This window comes from Rattus rattus, chromosome 6 (genome assembly GCF_011064425.1).
Source record: "Rattus rattus isolate New Zealand chromosome 6, Rrattus_CSIRO_v1, whole genome shotgun sequence".
NCBI lineage: Eukaryota > Metazoa > Chordata > Mammalia > Rodentia > Muridae > Rattus > Rattus rattus.
In genome coordinates this window covers 22,522,655-22,540,272 of record NC_046159.1, presented here as the reverse complement: position 1 = coordinate 22,540,272, position 17,618 = coordinate 22,522,655, and the positions used below count along the sequence as shown (strand labels likewise).

General features: G+C 51.7%; 1 protein-coding gene across 1 annotated transcript; it reads right to left on the bottom strand.

The window, feature by feature from the left end:
* Positions 1-13: 13 nt before the first annotated feature.
* On the bottom strand, positions 14-16,063 carry Plekhg6 (pleckstrin homology and RhoGEF domain containing G6). The gene is made up of 14 exons (XM_032905627.1): positions 15,813-16,063; positions 14,469-14,615; positions 12,915-13,079; positions 12,445-12,540; positions 12,196-12,246; positions 11,727-11,876; positions 10,193-10,303; positions 9,889-10,038; positions 9,556-9,693; positions 9,120-9,239; positions 7,250-7,382; positions 7,049-7,164; positions 1,541-1,686; positions 14-698 (listed from the first exon to the last, which is right to left on the bottom strand). Exons 1-14 carry the CDS (start codon positions 15,948-15,950, stop codon positions 14-16), a joined length of 2,346 nt encoding a protein of 781 aa, XP_032761518.1. The 5' UTR covers positions 15,951-16,063.
* Between the last annotated feature and the right edge of the window lie 1,555 nt (positions 16,064-17,618).

Below are 17,618 nucleotides of genomic sequence, written 5' to 3'. Positions count from 1 at the left end.
ATAGTTTCTGCACTTACGATGTAGACATGGGCGTGTCCAGCTGTATGACGTGGTGGCCCCTCATTCTCTGCAGCTGGGCTCTAGTCAGCCTCCGGGGCTTGCCATTTCCTGGTTCCGGTTCCAAGGCTCCCTCGATCCTTTGGCTGGCCAGCTCCTCCCTGATCTCCCTGAGCATGTCCTCAGCCCGCAAGGAGCGGGGGCGGAGTCCAGGGGATAGAGGCCCCTCATCTTCATCTGAGGACTCCCAGGGGCTTTCCCCAGCAGAGTCAGTATGGGCGGGAGAGTGGGGGAGCGGACTCCGACGTTGTGCCCTGCTTAGGGTTTCTACCACCACATTCCCTGGTGTCAAGGTCTCATCTTCCTCCTCGGACCAGGTTGGTGGGGCTCTCCTGGGTAGACTGCCTCCTCTTAGGATCCCTTCTGGCATCTCTGGGGCACTTCGTCGTTGGAGAGCTTGGGGGTCAGGAGGCTGGGGGCGCAAGGGAACGTCTCTGAGTTCCAGGGTGGAGAAGGTGAGGCGAGGGTCCCTACGAAGAGCCTTGCTCCGAAGCCTGTTAAGGGGGGATTGAGAGTCCTTTGGAGAGCTTGGAATTAAGGTGCCATAGCCAGAGTCTGAGGTATCATCGGTCACGGAGGGCGTGTCTTCATCTGTATCTTCAGTCACTACCAGGCGGGGGATTACAGTGAACTCCAAAGCCCTACAGTTAAGAGCAGAGAGTCAGACTCAGACGCTGAGGATCAAATAAATTCAAGGCTGGGAAACGTCTCCTATTGCTCCATTCAGAAACGTCTCTTCCTCCAAACTTACTGTCCTGCCTCTGTACATGACAGCGATTGGCTTTTCCCACCTCACTGGTTAGCAGTGCGCTCTAGAAAAGACCTTGGGTACTCCCTTTCTACAGCGCCTATACTATAACTGAAGCGACACGGAGAGTAGTACAGTCCCTGTGTAGAGTCATATTTGAAAAAGAAAAAGACTTTGAGGTAAGCTGGGAGGAGTGGTTGCCTGGGAGGAACGGCCGTGAGAAACTCGGTCAGCCTGAGTTATTCGCCTGGAAAACGAGTAAGAGCTTAGGTTGCTTCTGAGCTGCTCTGTCCACAGCACCTGGTTCAGACCTCGTCTCCAGCAGCTTGTCTCAGGTTTGCTGAGTGGGTCCGAGGGTGGGTCCTTTCCTCTAAAAGCCTGTTGCTAAGCAGCTGTATCATCCTGAATGAACCTCTTACACTATGGGGGTTGGAGCTTGCTGTGTTCTGGAAACTGCTATTCTGAGAATCCTGATCTCCCTTTACTCTGGAGCCTGCTTACCACAGGGAGCTCGCACGCCATGTTTCTGTTTCCTTTGCCCTGTGCCCACCCTATGCCACCGACCCCTTCGTGTGGTAACTACCATCCTGTTCCACTCCTGGCTGCAGTTCATGTTTTTGTTCTTACACCAAGTCCCCCAAGGCTCTCTACTCACCCTTCTTCTTAGCCTCATAAATGTCACCTCCCTCCTCCCCACCTCGTGTTCCCCTCTTTGGATGGTGAACTCAGTCTTACCTCCCCTCGGCACTGCTCTGAGAGTCCTCTGGGGAAGGTGTGGAGGGCCTGGGGCTGGGAGACTCCCTGCCCTGGTCTCGATAGAGAGCCAGCAGCCCCCTCTTCTGTTGAACATACTCCTCGGCCTTCAGCTTCTGCAGTGTGGCCTGGGGAGGGACTTTGATTAGGAGCTGTCATTTATAGAGTATTTGCTGTCTGCTGGACACTGTGCTAAGGGCTTTACCTATGATATCCTCGACTCTCCTAACTCTCCTCTGAGGCACGGTGTTTACATTTCTTTTCCTACTGAGAAAGGAAACCACCGTAGGAGTCCTTCTTACAGGAAGGGAGCACAATGGTGACAAGATATGGTGGCACCAAGCTGCAGAGCTGGTGCCCCTTCCTTCTGCTCTCATGCCCCTGCTCCCCACGCCTCCAGGGAAGCCCTCCGATGCTCCTCTTAGGAATCTCTCCCGTTCTGAGAGGATGGTACTGCAAGGGCTCTGGACCATACTGGTCCTCAGGTCACTCTTTTGGGCACATTGCTCTCTCATCACTTTGGTGTTCATCCTGAAGGAGGGAGGAGCAGGGGCCATGCTTGTCCTAGGCTGAGGACTCTCCTGTCCCTTAGACTGGTGAGAAAGGAAAGCTGCCCCAAGACGGGAGTCAAGAGGACACATGTCTGTGTCCCTTCTGAGTTTTCACACAGAGTAAAGCAGTGACAGCCGACAGATGTCTTGCAAAGGACCTCCATACACACGGGGTGCTTTGTCACACACCATCACCCTCCAGCACGGAGAGTGTGGCCATGAGCTCACCTCACAGATGCAAAGACTAGACGTAGATGTGGCTACTTGCCAAGGATGCTCTGGTGGAGAGGAAAGCCGAGTGAGTGTACACTCTGTAAGTCTTAGCTCAGTGACTGCAAGCTTTTTGGCAGCCTTGAAGGGCTTTGTGGTAACAGGAGGTTAATGTTGGGGGAGACAGCAAAGTCTGAGGAGGCACAAGGTGGGTGGTAAGAGGAGGCTTGGCATGAAGGAACATAGAAGCAGCTGCTGTGCGCAGAATGGACACCAATATTCATAGCTGTGTCCACTTGAGGCAGTCTGATCTCTGAGTTTGAGGCCAGCCCAGTCCACATGGAGAGTCCAAGACCTATCAGAACTTATACAGTGAGACCCTATCTCAAAAAGAAAAAAGAGGGGCTGGAGAGATGGTGGAGAGGTTAAGCGCTCTGGCTGCTTTTCCCAAGGTCCTGAGTTCAAATCCCAGCAACCGCATGGTGCCTCATGACCATCTGTAATGAGATCTGGTGCCCTCTCCTGGTGGAGAGTCATACATGTAAGCATAACACTGTATACATAATAAATAAATCTTTTTTTAAAAAGAAATAAGAAAGAAAGAAAAGAAGGAAAGAAAGAAAGGACTGTAGTTGGGGTCTTTTATCTCCTCCCTCAGGCATCCCCACCTCAGTGGCAGCTAAGGTGCTGCATCTGACATAGAGCAGGGACCTCAAGTGTCCCCTAACCCCATACAATGCTCTCTTCTGACTGATGCTAAGTCAGCCTCCTAGCTCCATGTTTGTACTTTCTCAGAAGTGTGGAGAGTGTGAGGCAGCAGCTCTGGGGCTCCTGGGTGTCTCCAAAGCTTTGGTCGGAGATGAGGGTGAGGGCAGGGTGGGGTGGGGGTGGAGGGTCAGGGTGAGACATGTTGGAGGAGGGTTGGGCAGGCATAGGAAAGTGATATCAAGGGGACAGTCCTGACAGCTCTCCTTTCCCTGGCTTCCCAGTCACTGAACCAGAGCAGAGGCTGAGAGCAGGAAGCTGGTACTCTGGGCCGGTTCCTGTGTCTCCTCCCTCTTCCCCAGGCTTCATCTTTCTACTCAGCGTGAGGTAGGGAAGGGTAGGAACAGAAGAACAGTGGTGGAGCTGCACGGCCTGTTATGAGGAGAAGCCATGCCCTTTGCCCCACATGCCCAAGTTCAGTTTGTGATGGGTGCTGAGGATAGGGTTGGTGTGAAGGGGGAGGGTGAGAAGAGGAAGTCTTAGTTAAAGGACATCTGCTGACCTGTCTTCACTAAGCTTGCCCTTGCCCCTCCCCAGGAAAGGCAGGGGTTGGGGAATCCCCCTGGGGGTGTTGGGCGGGCGGGGAGATCTTCCTGGCTACAGCAAGAGGAGAGCCGTGGTGAATGGTGTGGGAAAGAAGGAGCTAGAGCGTAGCTGAGATTATAGGAGCGCCCCCTCCCCCACAAAGCTGAAGAAAGAAGGGAGGGAGGGTTCCCCAGCAAGATTCCTGTGGAGAATCCCCAAGAGAGAATGCCTCCTCTCTCTGCACTTCACTGGGATTACCACATCCACCCACTGTCTCCCCAGTAGCGTGGTGTGACAAGAGATCTTTAGAAGGAGCTCTTCGCCTCTCAGCCACCAACACCAAAGCCGCCTTCCAGCTCTGCCCTCCTCCTCCTCCTCTTCTCTTTCCTCTTCTCTCTTCTTTCTTTCTCCTCCTTTCTCTTCTTCATTTTTCTGAGACTGGGTCTTTCGATGCAGCTCAGATCCAGAACTTGCTATATAGCCCAGGCTAGCCCTGAACTCACAATTCTCCTGCCTCAGCTTTGTGTGCTGAGATTATAGGAGCACCCTCTCCCTTGTGTCACAATGAAACACACCTGTAGAAACACCCACGAAGCACACGGCCTCATGCCAAGCCACTGGCTTGCTAGCTATCACGGTACCTTCCCAGACGCTTAGAAAGTTTGCCAAGAACACAGGGTGGGCTGTGGCCTGTCCTCTAAATCTTGCTTTAGTTTAATTGGCCTCACTTTCATCTCTTGGCCTTTACATTTGAGGGTTCCTGTTCCCCTCAGATGTAGTTCCTTTCCCTCCTCCCAGCCACGAAGCCTCCCCACCCCCACTGCAAGCTCATTTTCTGTTAAAGCTAAGCCACCTCTGTAAGCCCTCAAGGAAGCAGCCTCACTAACATTTCTGCAATGGGAAGAAGAAAAACTTTCAGCCCTGGGCAGTGAAGGGACTAAGAGATATTCTGTCACCCTTGTGTGTGGTGGTGTGTGGGTGTGTGTGTGCTCGTGCACGTGCATGTGTGTGTATTGCAGTGTTTCAGGCTTTGAGTGGCTGGGAACCTCACTGAAAGTTTGGTAGAACTTAGAGCAGAAATGACCTGCAGAGCCTATCAGAAGCTGTTATTTTGCATATGCTCACCAGCAGGTTTTACTGGTTCCCAGAAGTTCAAAGGGAGAACTTGGGAGAAGGCTTGTTCTAAGATTGGGAACCAAAGGGGTTGGGGATTTAGCTCAGTGGTAGAGCGCTTGCCTAGCAAGCGCAAGGCCCTGGGTTTGGTCCCCAGCTCCGGAAAAAAAAAAAAAGAAAGAAAAAAAAAAAGATTGGGAACCAAAGGAAAGGGAGAAATTTGAGAGGAATTTGGTAAAGGGAAGTTTACAGATGTGGTGATACAAATTTGTGGTATGCACATCCACGTGCCCACCCACAAGTAAGTGAGTGAATGAACTGAGGCTGGGAGTGTAGTGCAGGGGTCAAGTGCTTTCCCAATACAGCAGAGATGCTGGGTTTGAGCCTCAGCTCTGCCAACAAGCAAGACAAGGAGCCTCTAATGCTAATCTTTGCTATTCTGCTCCCACGGTGGGTTTGCCTGGAGAAAGCCAGGTCTGAAACCCAATCCCCAGAAAGCATAAATGTGACCTTATTTGGGGAAAGGGTCTTTGAAGATGTGATAGGACCCAAGGTGAAGATCTCAGACAGACTCCCTCATGCATTCCAGGTGGATTCTAAACTGGACGTCTGGCGTCTTCCTAAGAAAGAGAGGGAAGTCTGGGTGCTGCTATGCGGAGAGGAAAGCTAGAGATGGGGTGCCGGGAGTTGCTGCTCTCAGTTAAGGGCCATGGAAGCCATCAGCAGCTGAGACATAGGTGCTCCCTTAGGACCTGGGCAGGAAGCTCACTTCTGTCAATACCTCCAGTTTGAGCTCGTGGCCTTTAAAATTGTGAGGGACTCTGTTTCTGGATGTTTTGTTTCGTTTGTGTGGAAATGTGGCTCAATCAACTCCAAGTCTTGTGCATGCTAAGCACGCACGCTCCTGCTGAGCTACACCCTAGCCCTGCTACTGTTTTTTGGGTTTTCTTGTTATTATTTTTAAAGCCACTGACTTGTTCGTAACTGATGGAGCTTTACTGATGTCTCTCTCTCTTTTTTTTTTTTTTGAACTCCTACTCTTATCCCTTAAGTCTGACTACATCACTGCCCTGTTTAAAACCTCCACCGGCTCCATTTTGTCTACAGGACAAAGTTCAAGTTCCTAGCCTGGCCTTTAGAGACGGGCAGGATCCCGTGGTACTACCTCCTGGACTCAACTTCTGCTGCACCCACCCTTATACCCTGGCGATGCCAAGCAAACATCCTGCTCCATTCTACACACACAGTCACATACATACACCACACACATAATACACACACAATCATATGCATACACCACATACATAATACACACACAGAGTCAGATGCATACACCACACATAATACAACACAATCATATGCATAATACACACACATAATATACAGTCATGTGCATATACCACGACATAATACATACACACAGGACACACACAGTTATATACATACACCACACACACAACACAGTCATATTCAAATACCACATATAATACATACACGGGATTATATGTGTAAACCATACACTCACATAATACTCACACACACAGTCATGCATACACCACAACATAATACACACATACCACACATAATAAACACACACACACACACACACACACACACACACACACACACACACACACTCACACTGGTGCAATGGGAGGGTAAGAGAACATGGTCCCTACTGAGCTCTAGGTGTTTGTATGACCTTGATCCAGTCCTGTTCCTGTGAGAGATGGGGCCGACTTGACACTTCCAGCCCGGGGCCTCTCTCAACACATGACGGTTTCCTCTTTCTGGATCGTTGTATAGGAATTCCCTTCTTCCTGCTTCGTTGTCTGCTCTGATGCAATGGTTTCTCCCCCTAACCTCCCTCAGCACCACGGCTTTTCTAGCAGACCGCTGGGATAGAAGGCATGGCCCCGTTCTGTATACTCGCTTCTGTTATTTGTATCCTGATGACTCTAATGAGCTACAGATCTGGAGGTCAGGAATTGTGTTTTCATTCTTTTCTGATTCCCCGGCACCTAGCACTAGTGCCTGCCCCGAAAAAGCACTCCATAGGTGTCTCTGAACAGAAGATAAGGTTTAGAAATTCACCATTTCAGTGTGGGGAAACCATTAGGGTGTACCAGGTGTTGGGTCGTCTCAATAGCTGCCTTGGTAGATGGCCACAGGCTTTCTCAGACTCTGGAGCGCATCCGACCTGCTGCTGGTCAAGTCTGCACCAGCACTGAGCCCAGCCTCTCTGCCCTCCTTCACCCCTCTGTGATGTCAGTCCTGAGTTCCAGGGGTGCATGCTAACCCTGCTCCAAGCCTGACTGCCACCTACCTGAGCCTGATGGGTCTTCTGCAGCCACTGTGTCCGCTCCGTTGAACTGGAACAGTGCACAGTGAGGGCACTGGAGACACACTGGAATTCCGTGAGGTGGATCAGCAGGAAGCTGTCTGCATGGAGAAGAAGCTCTGCTTTAAGGTCTGGGTCTTATCTGACCCCAATCCCGACCCTTCCTCCTCTGGAGAAGAGACATACGAGGGTCTCGCAGTGGTCGGCACACGAGTTTCTCCAGCATGAGAGGAGGACGGATGACCTTGGCTTTGTCCACCTTGCGTTGAGGTTTGGTTACTAGGAGCACGTCCGAGAAGAGGAACAGGTACACGTCCATCTGCAGGTAGGGGTGCAGGAGGAAGAGGTAGGGTCAGGCAGAGTCAGGGGAGGGGCTTCTCCGGGATCCCAGCTCTCTCTTTGCCTGTGAGCGCAAGGACAAGGTCAGAACTGCAGAGCAATCAGCTGGGAGAGAGTGGACTTGGTTCCATATCTTGATTTCCAAGCAGGGAACAGAGCGGGCTGAAGGTCATACAAAGACCTAGCACTCAGGCAGGACCAGAGCCATGTCCTCCTGCCCAGCCCACCACACTTTCTCCCAGTGCTACCGTGTGTGTGTGTGTGTGTGTGTGTGTGTGTGTGGTGTAGTGGGTGTGAGGTATATGTGAGTGTATGGATGTTTCACTCCAGTGAGTGCATGTGTGGGAGAGGGCAAGATCCTCAGTGTCTTACTCTCACTTTTTACTTTATTTCTTTGAGATGAGGTGGACTGGACAGGGAACTCTCTCGGTTTGCTTGTCTCTTCCCAACAGTCCTGGCCCTACGTATGCAAGCAACCATGCCCAGTTTTTGCTTTCTTTCTTTTTTAAAAAAACAAAACAAAACATTTATTTTGGGGGCTGGAGAGGTGGCTCAGTGGTTAAGAGCACTGACTGTTCTTCCTGAGGTCCTGAGTTCAATTCTCAGCAACCACAGGGGCCTCACAACCATCTGTAATGGGATCTGGCGCCCTCTTCTGGTGTGTCTGAAGACAACTACAGTGTACTCAACATACATTTTTAAAAATTAAGTTAAATTAAATAAAAAAAATGTTTCTTTTTTTTCTTTCTTTCTCTCTTTCTTTTTTCTTTTCTTTCTTTCTGGAAGCTGGGGACCGAGCGAAGCTAGGCAAGCGCTCTACCACTGAGCTAAATCCCCAACCCCAATAAAAACATTTTTAAAAATCATAAACCATTTATTTTATTTAGCGTGTGTGACTGTGTGGGAGTATGTGCATGTAAGTGAAGGTGTTCCAGGAAGCCAGAGGAGAGTTTTAGATCCTCCTCTGGTGCTAAGTTACAGGCAATAACAAACCACCTGACAATGGGTGGTGACCACTGGACTTCCGCAAGACCAGCAAGCACTCTAAGCTACTGAGCTGTCTCTCTAGCCCCTAGGCTCAGTTCCTTAAGAAGGTGTTGAGGATTCAAACGTAGGTTCTCACGTTTTGTTTGATGTTTGGATCCCGTTTGGAAACTACGGCTTCTTGATTTTTTTTCTTTGAAGGAGCTATTTGTTTTATTTTTTATTTTTATTTATCTGTGAGTACACTGTCGCTGTCTTCAGACACACCAGAAGAGGGCATTGGATCCCATTACAGATGGTTGTGAGCCACCATGTGGTTGCTGGGATCTGAACTCAGGACCTCCGAAAGGCAGTCCGCGCTCTTAACCGCCGAGCCATCTCTCCAGCCCTGTTTATTTTGTTTTATGTGGATGCATGTTTTGCCTTCATGAATCTGTCTGTGTAGCACATGTATGTATGCGGTGCCTGGAGATGCCAGTCCCTTGAGCTGGAGTTACAGACAACTGTGAGTGGCCATGTGGGTCCTTAGAACTGAAACTGGGTCTTCTGCAAGAGCAGCAAGTGCCCTTAACTGCTGAGCCATCGCTCTCTATCCCCAGGTCCGCATACCTAAAGAGCAAACGATCTTACCCACCAAGCCACCTCCCTCATTCCTGTTTCCAGCTCGTTTGCCTCTCATCCCTGTGTCCTTACATGTCTTCTCCTCTGTCACCTCTATGCATGGTACCCTCACCTTCCCTTCTCGCCCTTCCTTCATCCGCACAGGCCCTTCCAGCAGCAGCTGCCTGGTGTTCTCAGGGGCAACCCCTTCTATAGGAGTCATCAGATCCAGGGTGGAGAACTGACGCAGGTGCTAAGGGAACAACAGAGAGCAAGCAGAAAAGGGATCAGGGCATCCTGCGGGCGTGCCTCTCCATCCCAACCCGCGGTGGCCCCTTGTGCTGGGACTGGTCCATCCTTTCTGAACCTGGAGCCACAGCAGACACCCCAGGGTTCCCTCTTTACTCTTCCCATCCACCCTTTGGGCTCCTCCCACAGAAAGGAACGGACACACCGGACTGTGGCACTCAGGTACTTCTGTTCTCTGTCAGGCTTCTCCTCCATCTGCTTTCCCTGGAGCCTGGCATTTTCGGAGCCCCTCTCCCCACCCCCCCACCCCGTTTCCTCACCTTCTCCACCTCCTCGCTGGAGGGCTCCAGCGCCTCATAGGGTCCTATGCGCTGGGCCACAGCCATTAAACTCTCCTGCTCTTCACCCCGTCGGACCTGCCCATTTATGTGTTGCAGGAAGGACTCCACGGCTACGATCTTAGGGTGTGAGAAGCAGAAGGAGGTACAGCTGAGCCCGGCTTCCCCATTCAATGGTAGCCAGAGCGCTCTAAAATAGGTCTAGTCAGTCAGCACTGCATGAGGAATGAGACCTCCGGGGATCTCTACAGATCACTTCTTACCCACCCACCAGCCCCCACCACACAAGGGCCCTGGCCCCACCTAAATACCTACCATGTTGTCCAGGGCCAGCTGGGCTCGGGGCTCAGGGCTTCTCTTGAGCACAGCCTGCAGCAGCAGTGGGTATTTGGTGATGCGCTGGTGAGGCTTGATGAGCAAGTCACCCAGTGTCTGTCTTCCGGAGCGCTTGTGTTTTTCACACCACTGCAGGGGAGGGGGGGGGAGCTCAGGAGTGTACAGGGCCCTTCCTGCCTGCACTTCCAGGAACTCAGCCTTGCACCCAGCGGAAGCCTGGCATGACCTGGCTATGAAATTGCACCCTCCCCCATCGGAGCCCCTGTGCTCCACGGCACCCCACCTGCACGAAGGTGCGGAACAGCGGGTTCGTGTCTTGCTGCTCCCGCGCATAAGTCATGGTCTGCTTTACTCGAAGGCAGTACTGGACATAGGGCTGGAACCGCTGGCCAAACTGGAGGAACAAATTAGGCAGGGGAGGCCGTGAATAAACTCCAGCTGTGGAACGTGGCTGTAGGCTGAGGAGAGAACCTCACACAGTCCCTCAGGGAAGCCTCTGCCAGCTTCCAACTCCCAAGACATCTCCCACAACTCGACCACTCATTCTGTCCTCCAGAGAGGAACTGACACCCCGAGAGGCAGACCCTGGTCACTCCTGGAGTTCGTTCTCTCTGTGGTACTGTCTGTACCTGCTCCTCCAGACTCACTCTCTCACCATCAATAATTCAACCTGACTTGTTTTCGGGACAGTGGGGCTCCTGTTTCTATGACCTGAAAGTTGCCCAGAAGCTCTGCTCTGAAGGAAGAGAGTGCCAAGGCTCCCAGGAAACTGCCTGACCTAGCTTTGCACCCCATCCCAGTGTTTCCTCCTGACCCAGAGACACTATGGAAGAAAGGCTAGCCCTAGGCTAGCTCTTTTTCTTACATTCAATGCCTCCGGGATCTCCTTACTTAGGTAGCATTGTTTAAGAGACATTTTATTAAATTTATTTATTTTATTTTGTGTGTATGCGTGTTTCACCTGTGTGTGTGTGTGTGTGTGTGTGTGTGTGTGTGTGTGTGTGTGTACCATGTACCTTCCTGGTTCTCTTAGAGGTCAGGCCAGGTCCCCTTGAACCAGTTACAGATGGTTGTGAGCCACCAAGTAGGTGCTGGGAAACAGACCCAGGTCCTCTGCAAGAGCAGCAAGTGTTCATGACTACAGAGCCACCTCTCTAGCCCTTTAGACTGAGGTCTTGCTCTTAGCTGTTTGCTGATGGGTCTCAATGAAATCATTAATGTTTTATAGCCGCCAAGTGACGCACATTTGTTATTACAGCACTTGAAGAGCTAAGGCAGGGAGAGCTTGAATTTGAGGCTAGCCTGGGCAACATTGTCTTTAAAACAAAACAAAACAAGACAAAACAAAAACCAGGTGGAGATGGTGCATGCCTTTAATCCTGGCATTCAGGAGGCAGGCAGAGGCTGGTGGATCTCTGTGAATTTGAGGCCAGCCTGGTCTACAGAGTGAGTTCCAGGATAGCCAGGGCTACATAGGAAATCCTGTCTCAAAAAACCAACCAACCAAACAAACAAACAAATAAAAACAATAACAAAAACTTCAAAATAATAATAATAATAATAATAATAATAATAAAGAAATAAAAAAGGAACACAAATACAAATTGTAGAGTTGATGAGAGCACCCCTCCCCCACCTCCTAGGTATATTTTCATTTCATAAGAGTCCTTAGAAGACCAAAGAGCCTCCGGGACAGGTCACACTTGTGGAATGGAGGGAAGGAGATGTGGTTGTATTTTAGAGTTGGGCTGGGGTGTGCCCTGTGGATTCTTTTGGGTTGCCCTCATCCTGATCTTTCTGGGTCTCCCCAGACTCACTGTCAGGAAGCCACTTTGTAAGCTGACAGGGTCCAAAGGTTGGCCAGAGGTACGAGCGTCTTCCAGGATGGGCTGCAACACCTCCTCCCAAAATCTCCGGTGAGTTCTAATCAGTTTGGGGACATTTCCAAAGAGGGTCTGAGCTGACACCTGGAAGGAGTGAGCAGAACTCTGTAACAGACTTTTGTCACCGTCAGGGAGGGACAGGTGAAGACTTTTAGCTTGAGTGACAGGGCTGGGAAGGAAGGGAAAAGCCTGACAATGGCCTGGAAGATCCTAGGGAGTCCCTCTGTCCCACCCCGCCCCCACGGCATCAGGGGAGCTAGGGGCCTGTGGCCTGCTGAGGGTCTAATGCAAATGGGAAATATAGGGAAACTAGGGACGTCTCAGTAAACAGGGCTGTGGGAATTCAGACTGTGCAGCCTGGAGGGCTCCCCGTGACCCTGCCTCCTTCTATGCTTCTACTCACCTCAGTCAGGAGTCCCACCCGCTGCAAATTCAGCAGACCAGCTGCCAGGAGCTAGAGGCAGGGAGGAAGACAGAGACTCAGCCCCTGACCTTCCTCCTTCAGGGTCCTCCCAGCACTGCCATCTCCAGTCTCCTCTCTCCTGAGCAGGTCCTGCCTCCCAGACCTCATCCCAGCCCCTCTGCTCTGGGAGGATGGAGATAACACTAAGGACCCAGGTTGGGGTGGGGGGTGGGGTTGAAGGTGGCTCACATCAGTCATGATCTTCAGCTTTCTCAGGTAGATCAGCTCAGTGGTCAGGAGCTCCCACAGTGCTTCCTGCTGGTGGCAAAGCTCGCGATTCATCTCCTGAGGGGGACAGTGCTGGTTCACTTGGGGAACGCTGATGAGAGCAGGTGCCATTTGTTAAGTGCTAGATCCGCGCCACGGATTCTGGTCCCTTTACCCAGGACCTTGTCATTTTAGCCAGTCCTCTAGTTTGTAGGAGACATCACCACCATTTTCCATATGAAGCCAGTGAGGCTCGGGAAGGTTCCCTGTCATAACCAAGATTTCACTACTTGGTGGTGGAGCTGGGATTTGAACAAGATTTCTGGAGGTTTCCCCGTCTACATGCTGTATCCCAAGGCCTTTGTCTTCCTCAGGACAGAAGTGAAATTCCTGCATGTGTGTGTGGAGGAGGGTCTGATGCATTGTGGGGATGTATACCGTTTCAAGCCCACCTTGTGTCCTAGCACCAGCTCCTTCCAGGACTTTTCCATGGTCAGGGCACTGTCACCCCCCTCTCCTATCTCCCAGTGTCGCCGATCTTCCGGTGGCAGGCGGGGCATCCCAAACATGCTGAATGTATGCAGCCTCACTTCTAGCTCATGGGCCTTGGAGACTTCCTGGGAGAGCAGGGAAGATGGTTAGCCTGTCATGTCCTCAACGTCTGGTGCCCAGGCTCTGGAAGGGCTGCACGCTCGCGCGCACGTACACACATGTGTGCCTGGTGGGGCAATAACTAGGTTTGTTATTGCCCAGGAAGTCAAGTTGCAGTTTTGTTTGCAGAAAGATCCCAAGGTAGAGGGGTTTGAGGGGACCTCCCTGACCAGAACTAGAAGTTTCCTAATTCAGAATAGGGGTGAGGGGCAGAATCAGACTTCTCAGAGTGGTCTTCAAGAATTGATTTTCTTTACTTAAAAAGAAAGAAAGAAAGAAAGAAAAAGAAAAGAAAGAAAAAAAACCCTCTCAGTTTTTGGTTGTGCTGTAAATCGAATCCAGGACCTTCTGCATGCTTCTACCACTAATATATACACCCCAGACTGAGGGGCCTTCAAGCAGGGACCAGGACGAGACTTATGAAAGTCTTGCTGGGTGGTGGTGTTGTGTGCCTTCAATCCAAGGACGAGGCAAGTGGACTGCTATGAGTTTCAGGTTAGCCTGGTCTACAGAGTGAGTTCCAGGATAGCCAGGGCTACACAGAGAAGCCTTCTCTCGAAAACAAAACAAAACAAAACAAAACCACCAACAACAAAATAAAACAAAAAAGCACGGTGTCAGGTAACACCGGAACATAAAGTGGACACCTTTTTGTTTGGTTTTAGGTGGGGATTTCCTATGCAGCTTAGGCTACCCTTGAACTTTCAACCCTCCTGCCTCAGCCTCTGGTGTGCAGAGACTGTAAATGTGAATCATCGCCCTTGGCTCAAAACAGAGATATTTATGAAGCATCATGCTTTAAAATTGTTCGTTGTAAGTGGTTTTGGTGTCAAATAATGTGGGGGACAAATAATCCTTCTGTCCACTCTGCCCTTCTTGTGACATGGGAGGAAGTGGTAGGGCTCCTAGCTGGGATGAAGGATGCTACAGGAGAGTAGGGATGAATAGAGTGCCCCCAGATCACATAGTATTTGGTTATTTCCAAAAGCTGTGAGTTTATTTTTATTTTATGTGCTCCGGTGTTTTGCCCACATGTCTGTCTATGTCCCCTGGAAATGGAGTTACAGACAGTTGTGAGCTGTTGTGTCTGTTGATGCTGGGAATTGGACCCAGGTCCTCTGGAAGAAACGTCTGTACTCTTAACTGCCGAGCCATCTCTCCAGCCCCCAAAGCAGGGAATTTAATATTAATAGTTCAGTCTCATGGGATCTAGCCTATCAGCCACGCACAGAGCTTCTTCTGGAGAGTGCCTCTGCAGAGAGCTGTGCCTGTCTGACTTCTCAAAGGTGCTTGCTGTCAGAGGCCATCGTGGCTGGGACTGTGAGCACTGGGACAGGAGTCAAGGGAATCCTTACCTTGAATTTGGGGAAGTAAGGTGAGCCAACCCCAAAATAGTTTCCATGTCTCTTCTCTGGGTCTGGTTCCTGAGGAGACAGGCCTCGGGTCTGGCCGGAACCCTTGGCAAAGGGGACATAGTGCTGTAGGCGTCGGCGACTAAGGTCCTGGGGGAGGAGAAGACAGAGGATGTTCTGGGAGTACCAGAAATACTAGAGAGGTGGTAAAGAATGAGCTTGGCTCGGTCCGTCACCCTTGCCCCTGCACGTTGGGCTGGCTCACTGCTCTCATCAAACCAGTTTGGTGTGAGTTGCTGCTGCTTTGAGTCACTGCTGCTGCTGCCAGGGAGGCCAAGTTCAGCTGGGCAGGGGCATGCCTGCCTGGCTCCTGAGGGAACCTGGAGGTAGGGGCTGAGGCCTCCTGCAGAGCTGGTACACAGGCACACACACGCCTGGGCTCTGCATTGGCTGCCCAGCTTCTGCCCCGCTCCACACATGACTTCTGTACCACGGACTCACAGGAACAGTGGATAATCTGTGCTGTGCTCTGAGTTCGTCCCTTGGCGGGCGGCTGGGCTCCCTCACATGTGGGAATGAGAGACCACAAAGGTTCAGCCTCTTCCCTAGGGCCTGCAGCTAGCATCCTGTGCCACGGGGAGTTGCTGCCCTTCTGTGTTAGAGGTTGAAGCCACAAGTCTCCTCCCAAGGCAGGCCTGGTCACATTCTTTGTCTGCCTTGGCCTGAATGGCCTCACATACTTCCTAGTGTCCCTTTCTGCCCTCTGCCTGGGCAAGTCTCGGTCTCCAGGGGTGGAAGCCTCTAGGGAGGCAGGGAATACCCCCAGCTAGAAGAGGAACTGTTCTTAAGGAAGCACTGTGGGCAGAAACAGCCTAAGCCCTGGCTTCCACACCTCTTTCCTCTACTAGGCTTGGAAGTGGGCCGGGCAGGTGGAGCCAGGGGCGGGACGGTGACCGTTCAGGCCACTCCCCCACCTCCCCTGTGAGAACAGGGGCACCCTGAACCTTTGCTCTTCTTCAGCCCTGACTCAGGGAGCTTCTGACTCCTCCCAGCTCAAGTAGAGACTGAAAGATGCCTTTCCCCGATGCAATGGTAACTCAGAAATGCTTCCCAATCCCTCTTCTGAGCTCCCTGCCTCTCCCACTCTGTTGTCTGGGGCTGGGTGTGAAGCTCTGGGATCCTGGCCCAGGCACTGCCCCCTCCCTCACCCTAGCAACCCCGGAAAGTGGAGGAGGTTAAGGGACAAGAATAGAGCAGCCTGTGAAACTGTAAGGGGACAGACTTCAAAGCCTTGGTGTCATCCCTCCTGCCCCACCCAGGTCACCTTCCGGGCACAGGCCAACTCACCAATGCAGGACCTCCTCTGGGATACGTATTCCCAGCAGAACTCTGGGCAGAGGTCTGGTGACGGCCCCCATAAGTCTCAATTCGGGAAGCAACCAGGCCTTGGAGGGGGCCCTCATTTGGAGGATCAAAGGTTTGCATTGTTTCTTTCCTGAGTTACCCCCAGAGGATCATATCTCCAATGTCCAGGAGAAAGGGGTGGGGGGGTCCCCTTTTCTGCAAGACAGAAAGCCCAGGCTGTATTAGTAAGGAATGTCTCCGCCAGTCAGACAGCAAGGAAAGACCAGAGTGGGGAGGAAGAGGGCCAGGTGGTGATCACTTGAGGGAGGAGGGGTGCTTGCTAAGTACAGGTTAGTAGTGGGAAGGCAGGTCCAGGTGCAGGCTGGGTAGGAACATCTGCTTTACAAGTGGGAAACATCCACACTTCAGCCTCAGAGGATGCTGTAGCCTCAAGAGCAGCTGGGAGCAAGGGTCGCAGACACGTCTAGCACTGCAGATAGCCGCAGGTAGCCGGGTCCTCTCGCACTTAGGTGTCTCCTTTCTTGCATTACCTTTGTCAACACTGCACAAACTCCATGAACTGGGAGGGGTAAAACTGACTCGAGACAGCCAAGAGGGTCCCTTGTGTTGGGACAGACTGTGGGCTAAGAACGGCTTTTATTTTCTTTCCTGATTTGAGACAGGAGGGTATCATAATATAGCTCGGGCTGACCTGGAACACACTGTGTAACCCAGGTTAGACTACCTTCCAACTCTGCATTCCCCTGGCTCAATTCCTAGAGGACGGTGATCACAGACATATTCCACTGTGCTTGGCAACGTTTATGTTTTTAAATAGTAGGGGGGAAAGATAATAATAATAATAATAATAATAATAATAATAATAATAATAATAATAATGTTTGGGGAAAATGAAAAACAATACACACAGTTCCCATTCCATGAGTTACAGCTAGTTTTATCACGGTTCAGCCATCCGGTCACCCTTACTGGTTGGGCTGCCATCCATGGCTGCTTTTCTGTTAGTCGCAACAGAGACTCAGTAGGCAAGAGGCTCTACAATAAATCTTGTCCCTTTTCTGAGAAGTCTGCGCACCCCTTACCTGGACCCCCACGTCCACGCACAATCTGGCGAAGTCGGGAGAGCTGTCAGACAGGGTCTGTAGAGACGAGCCTAGTTGAGGCAACCCGCTGCACTCCCACTAAGTTCGGTCTTTCCCAGCCTCTGAGGACACCACCATGGAGCTGCAAGTCAGATGCCGGACTCCACCCCTCTTTTCCAGACCTGGATGGAAGACCCATCCCTTGCAGTAGGCAGGGCCTGAGGAGAAGAGGCCCTTAATGGGAGTTGGACTCAATAACACACACTATACAGGGGCTGCTTTCCCATCAGCTGGTCCCTGAGCACCTCCTTTTCTCTCCCCTAACTTTCACTGACTTCTGCGCTGAGGAGATTGCTCATTACGTCTCTCGCCCCGGGGCAGCAACAGTTCAGCCCCTGAGGGCAGTCCCCCGCCCTTCCCTCCCCCGCTTCCCTTACTATCCCTCCCCACTCCCACCCTTTCTATCTTTTCCCAGGCCCAGTTTTTCTCCCTCCCTCTTTCCCGGCCTCCTTCCCTCCCCTTCTGAGGCCTGGCGACCCTGTCCCAGATCCCCGGGTCCCTGTCCACCGGCACTCGCCCTCTCAAGTGCTCACCTGTGAGCGCAGGTGTCCGGGCTTCCGCTGTCCTTGATGCCCGCTGGATCCGGTGGGAATCCGGGTCGTTGTCAGCTTCTTTGGCGATGGCAGCCCCACTGTCCCAGCCTGGG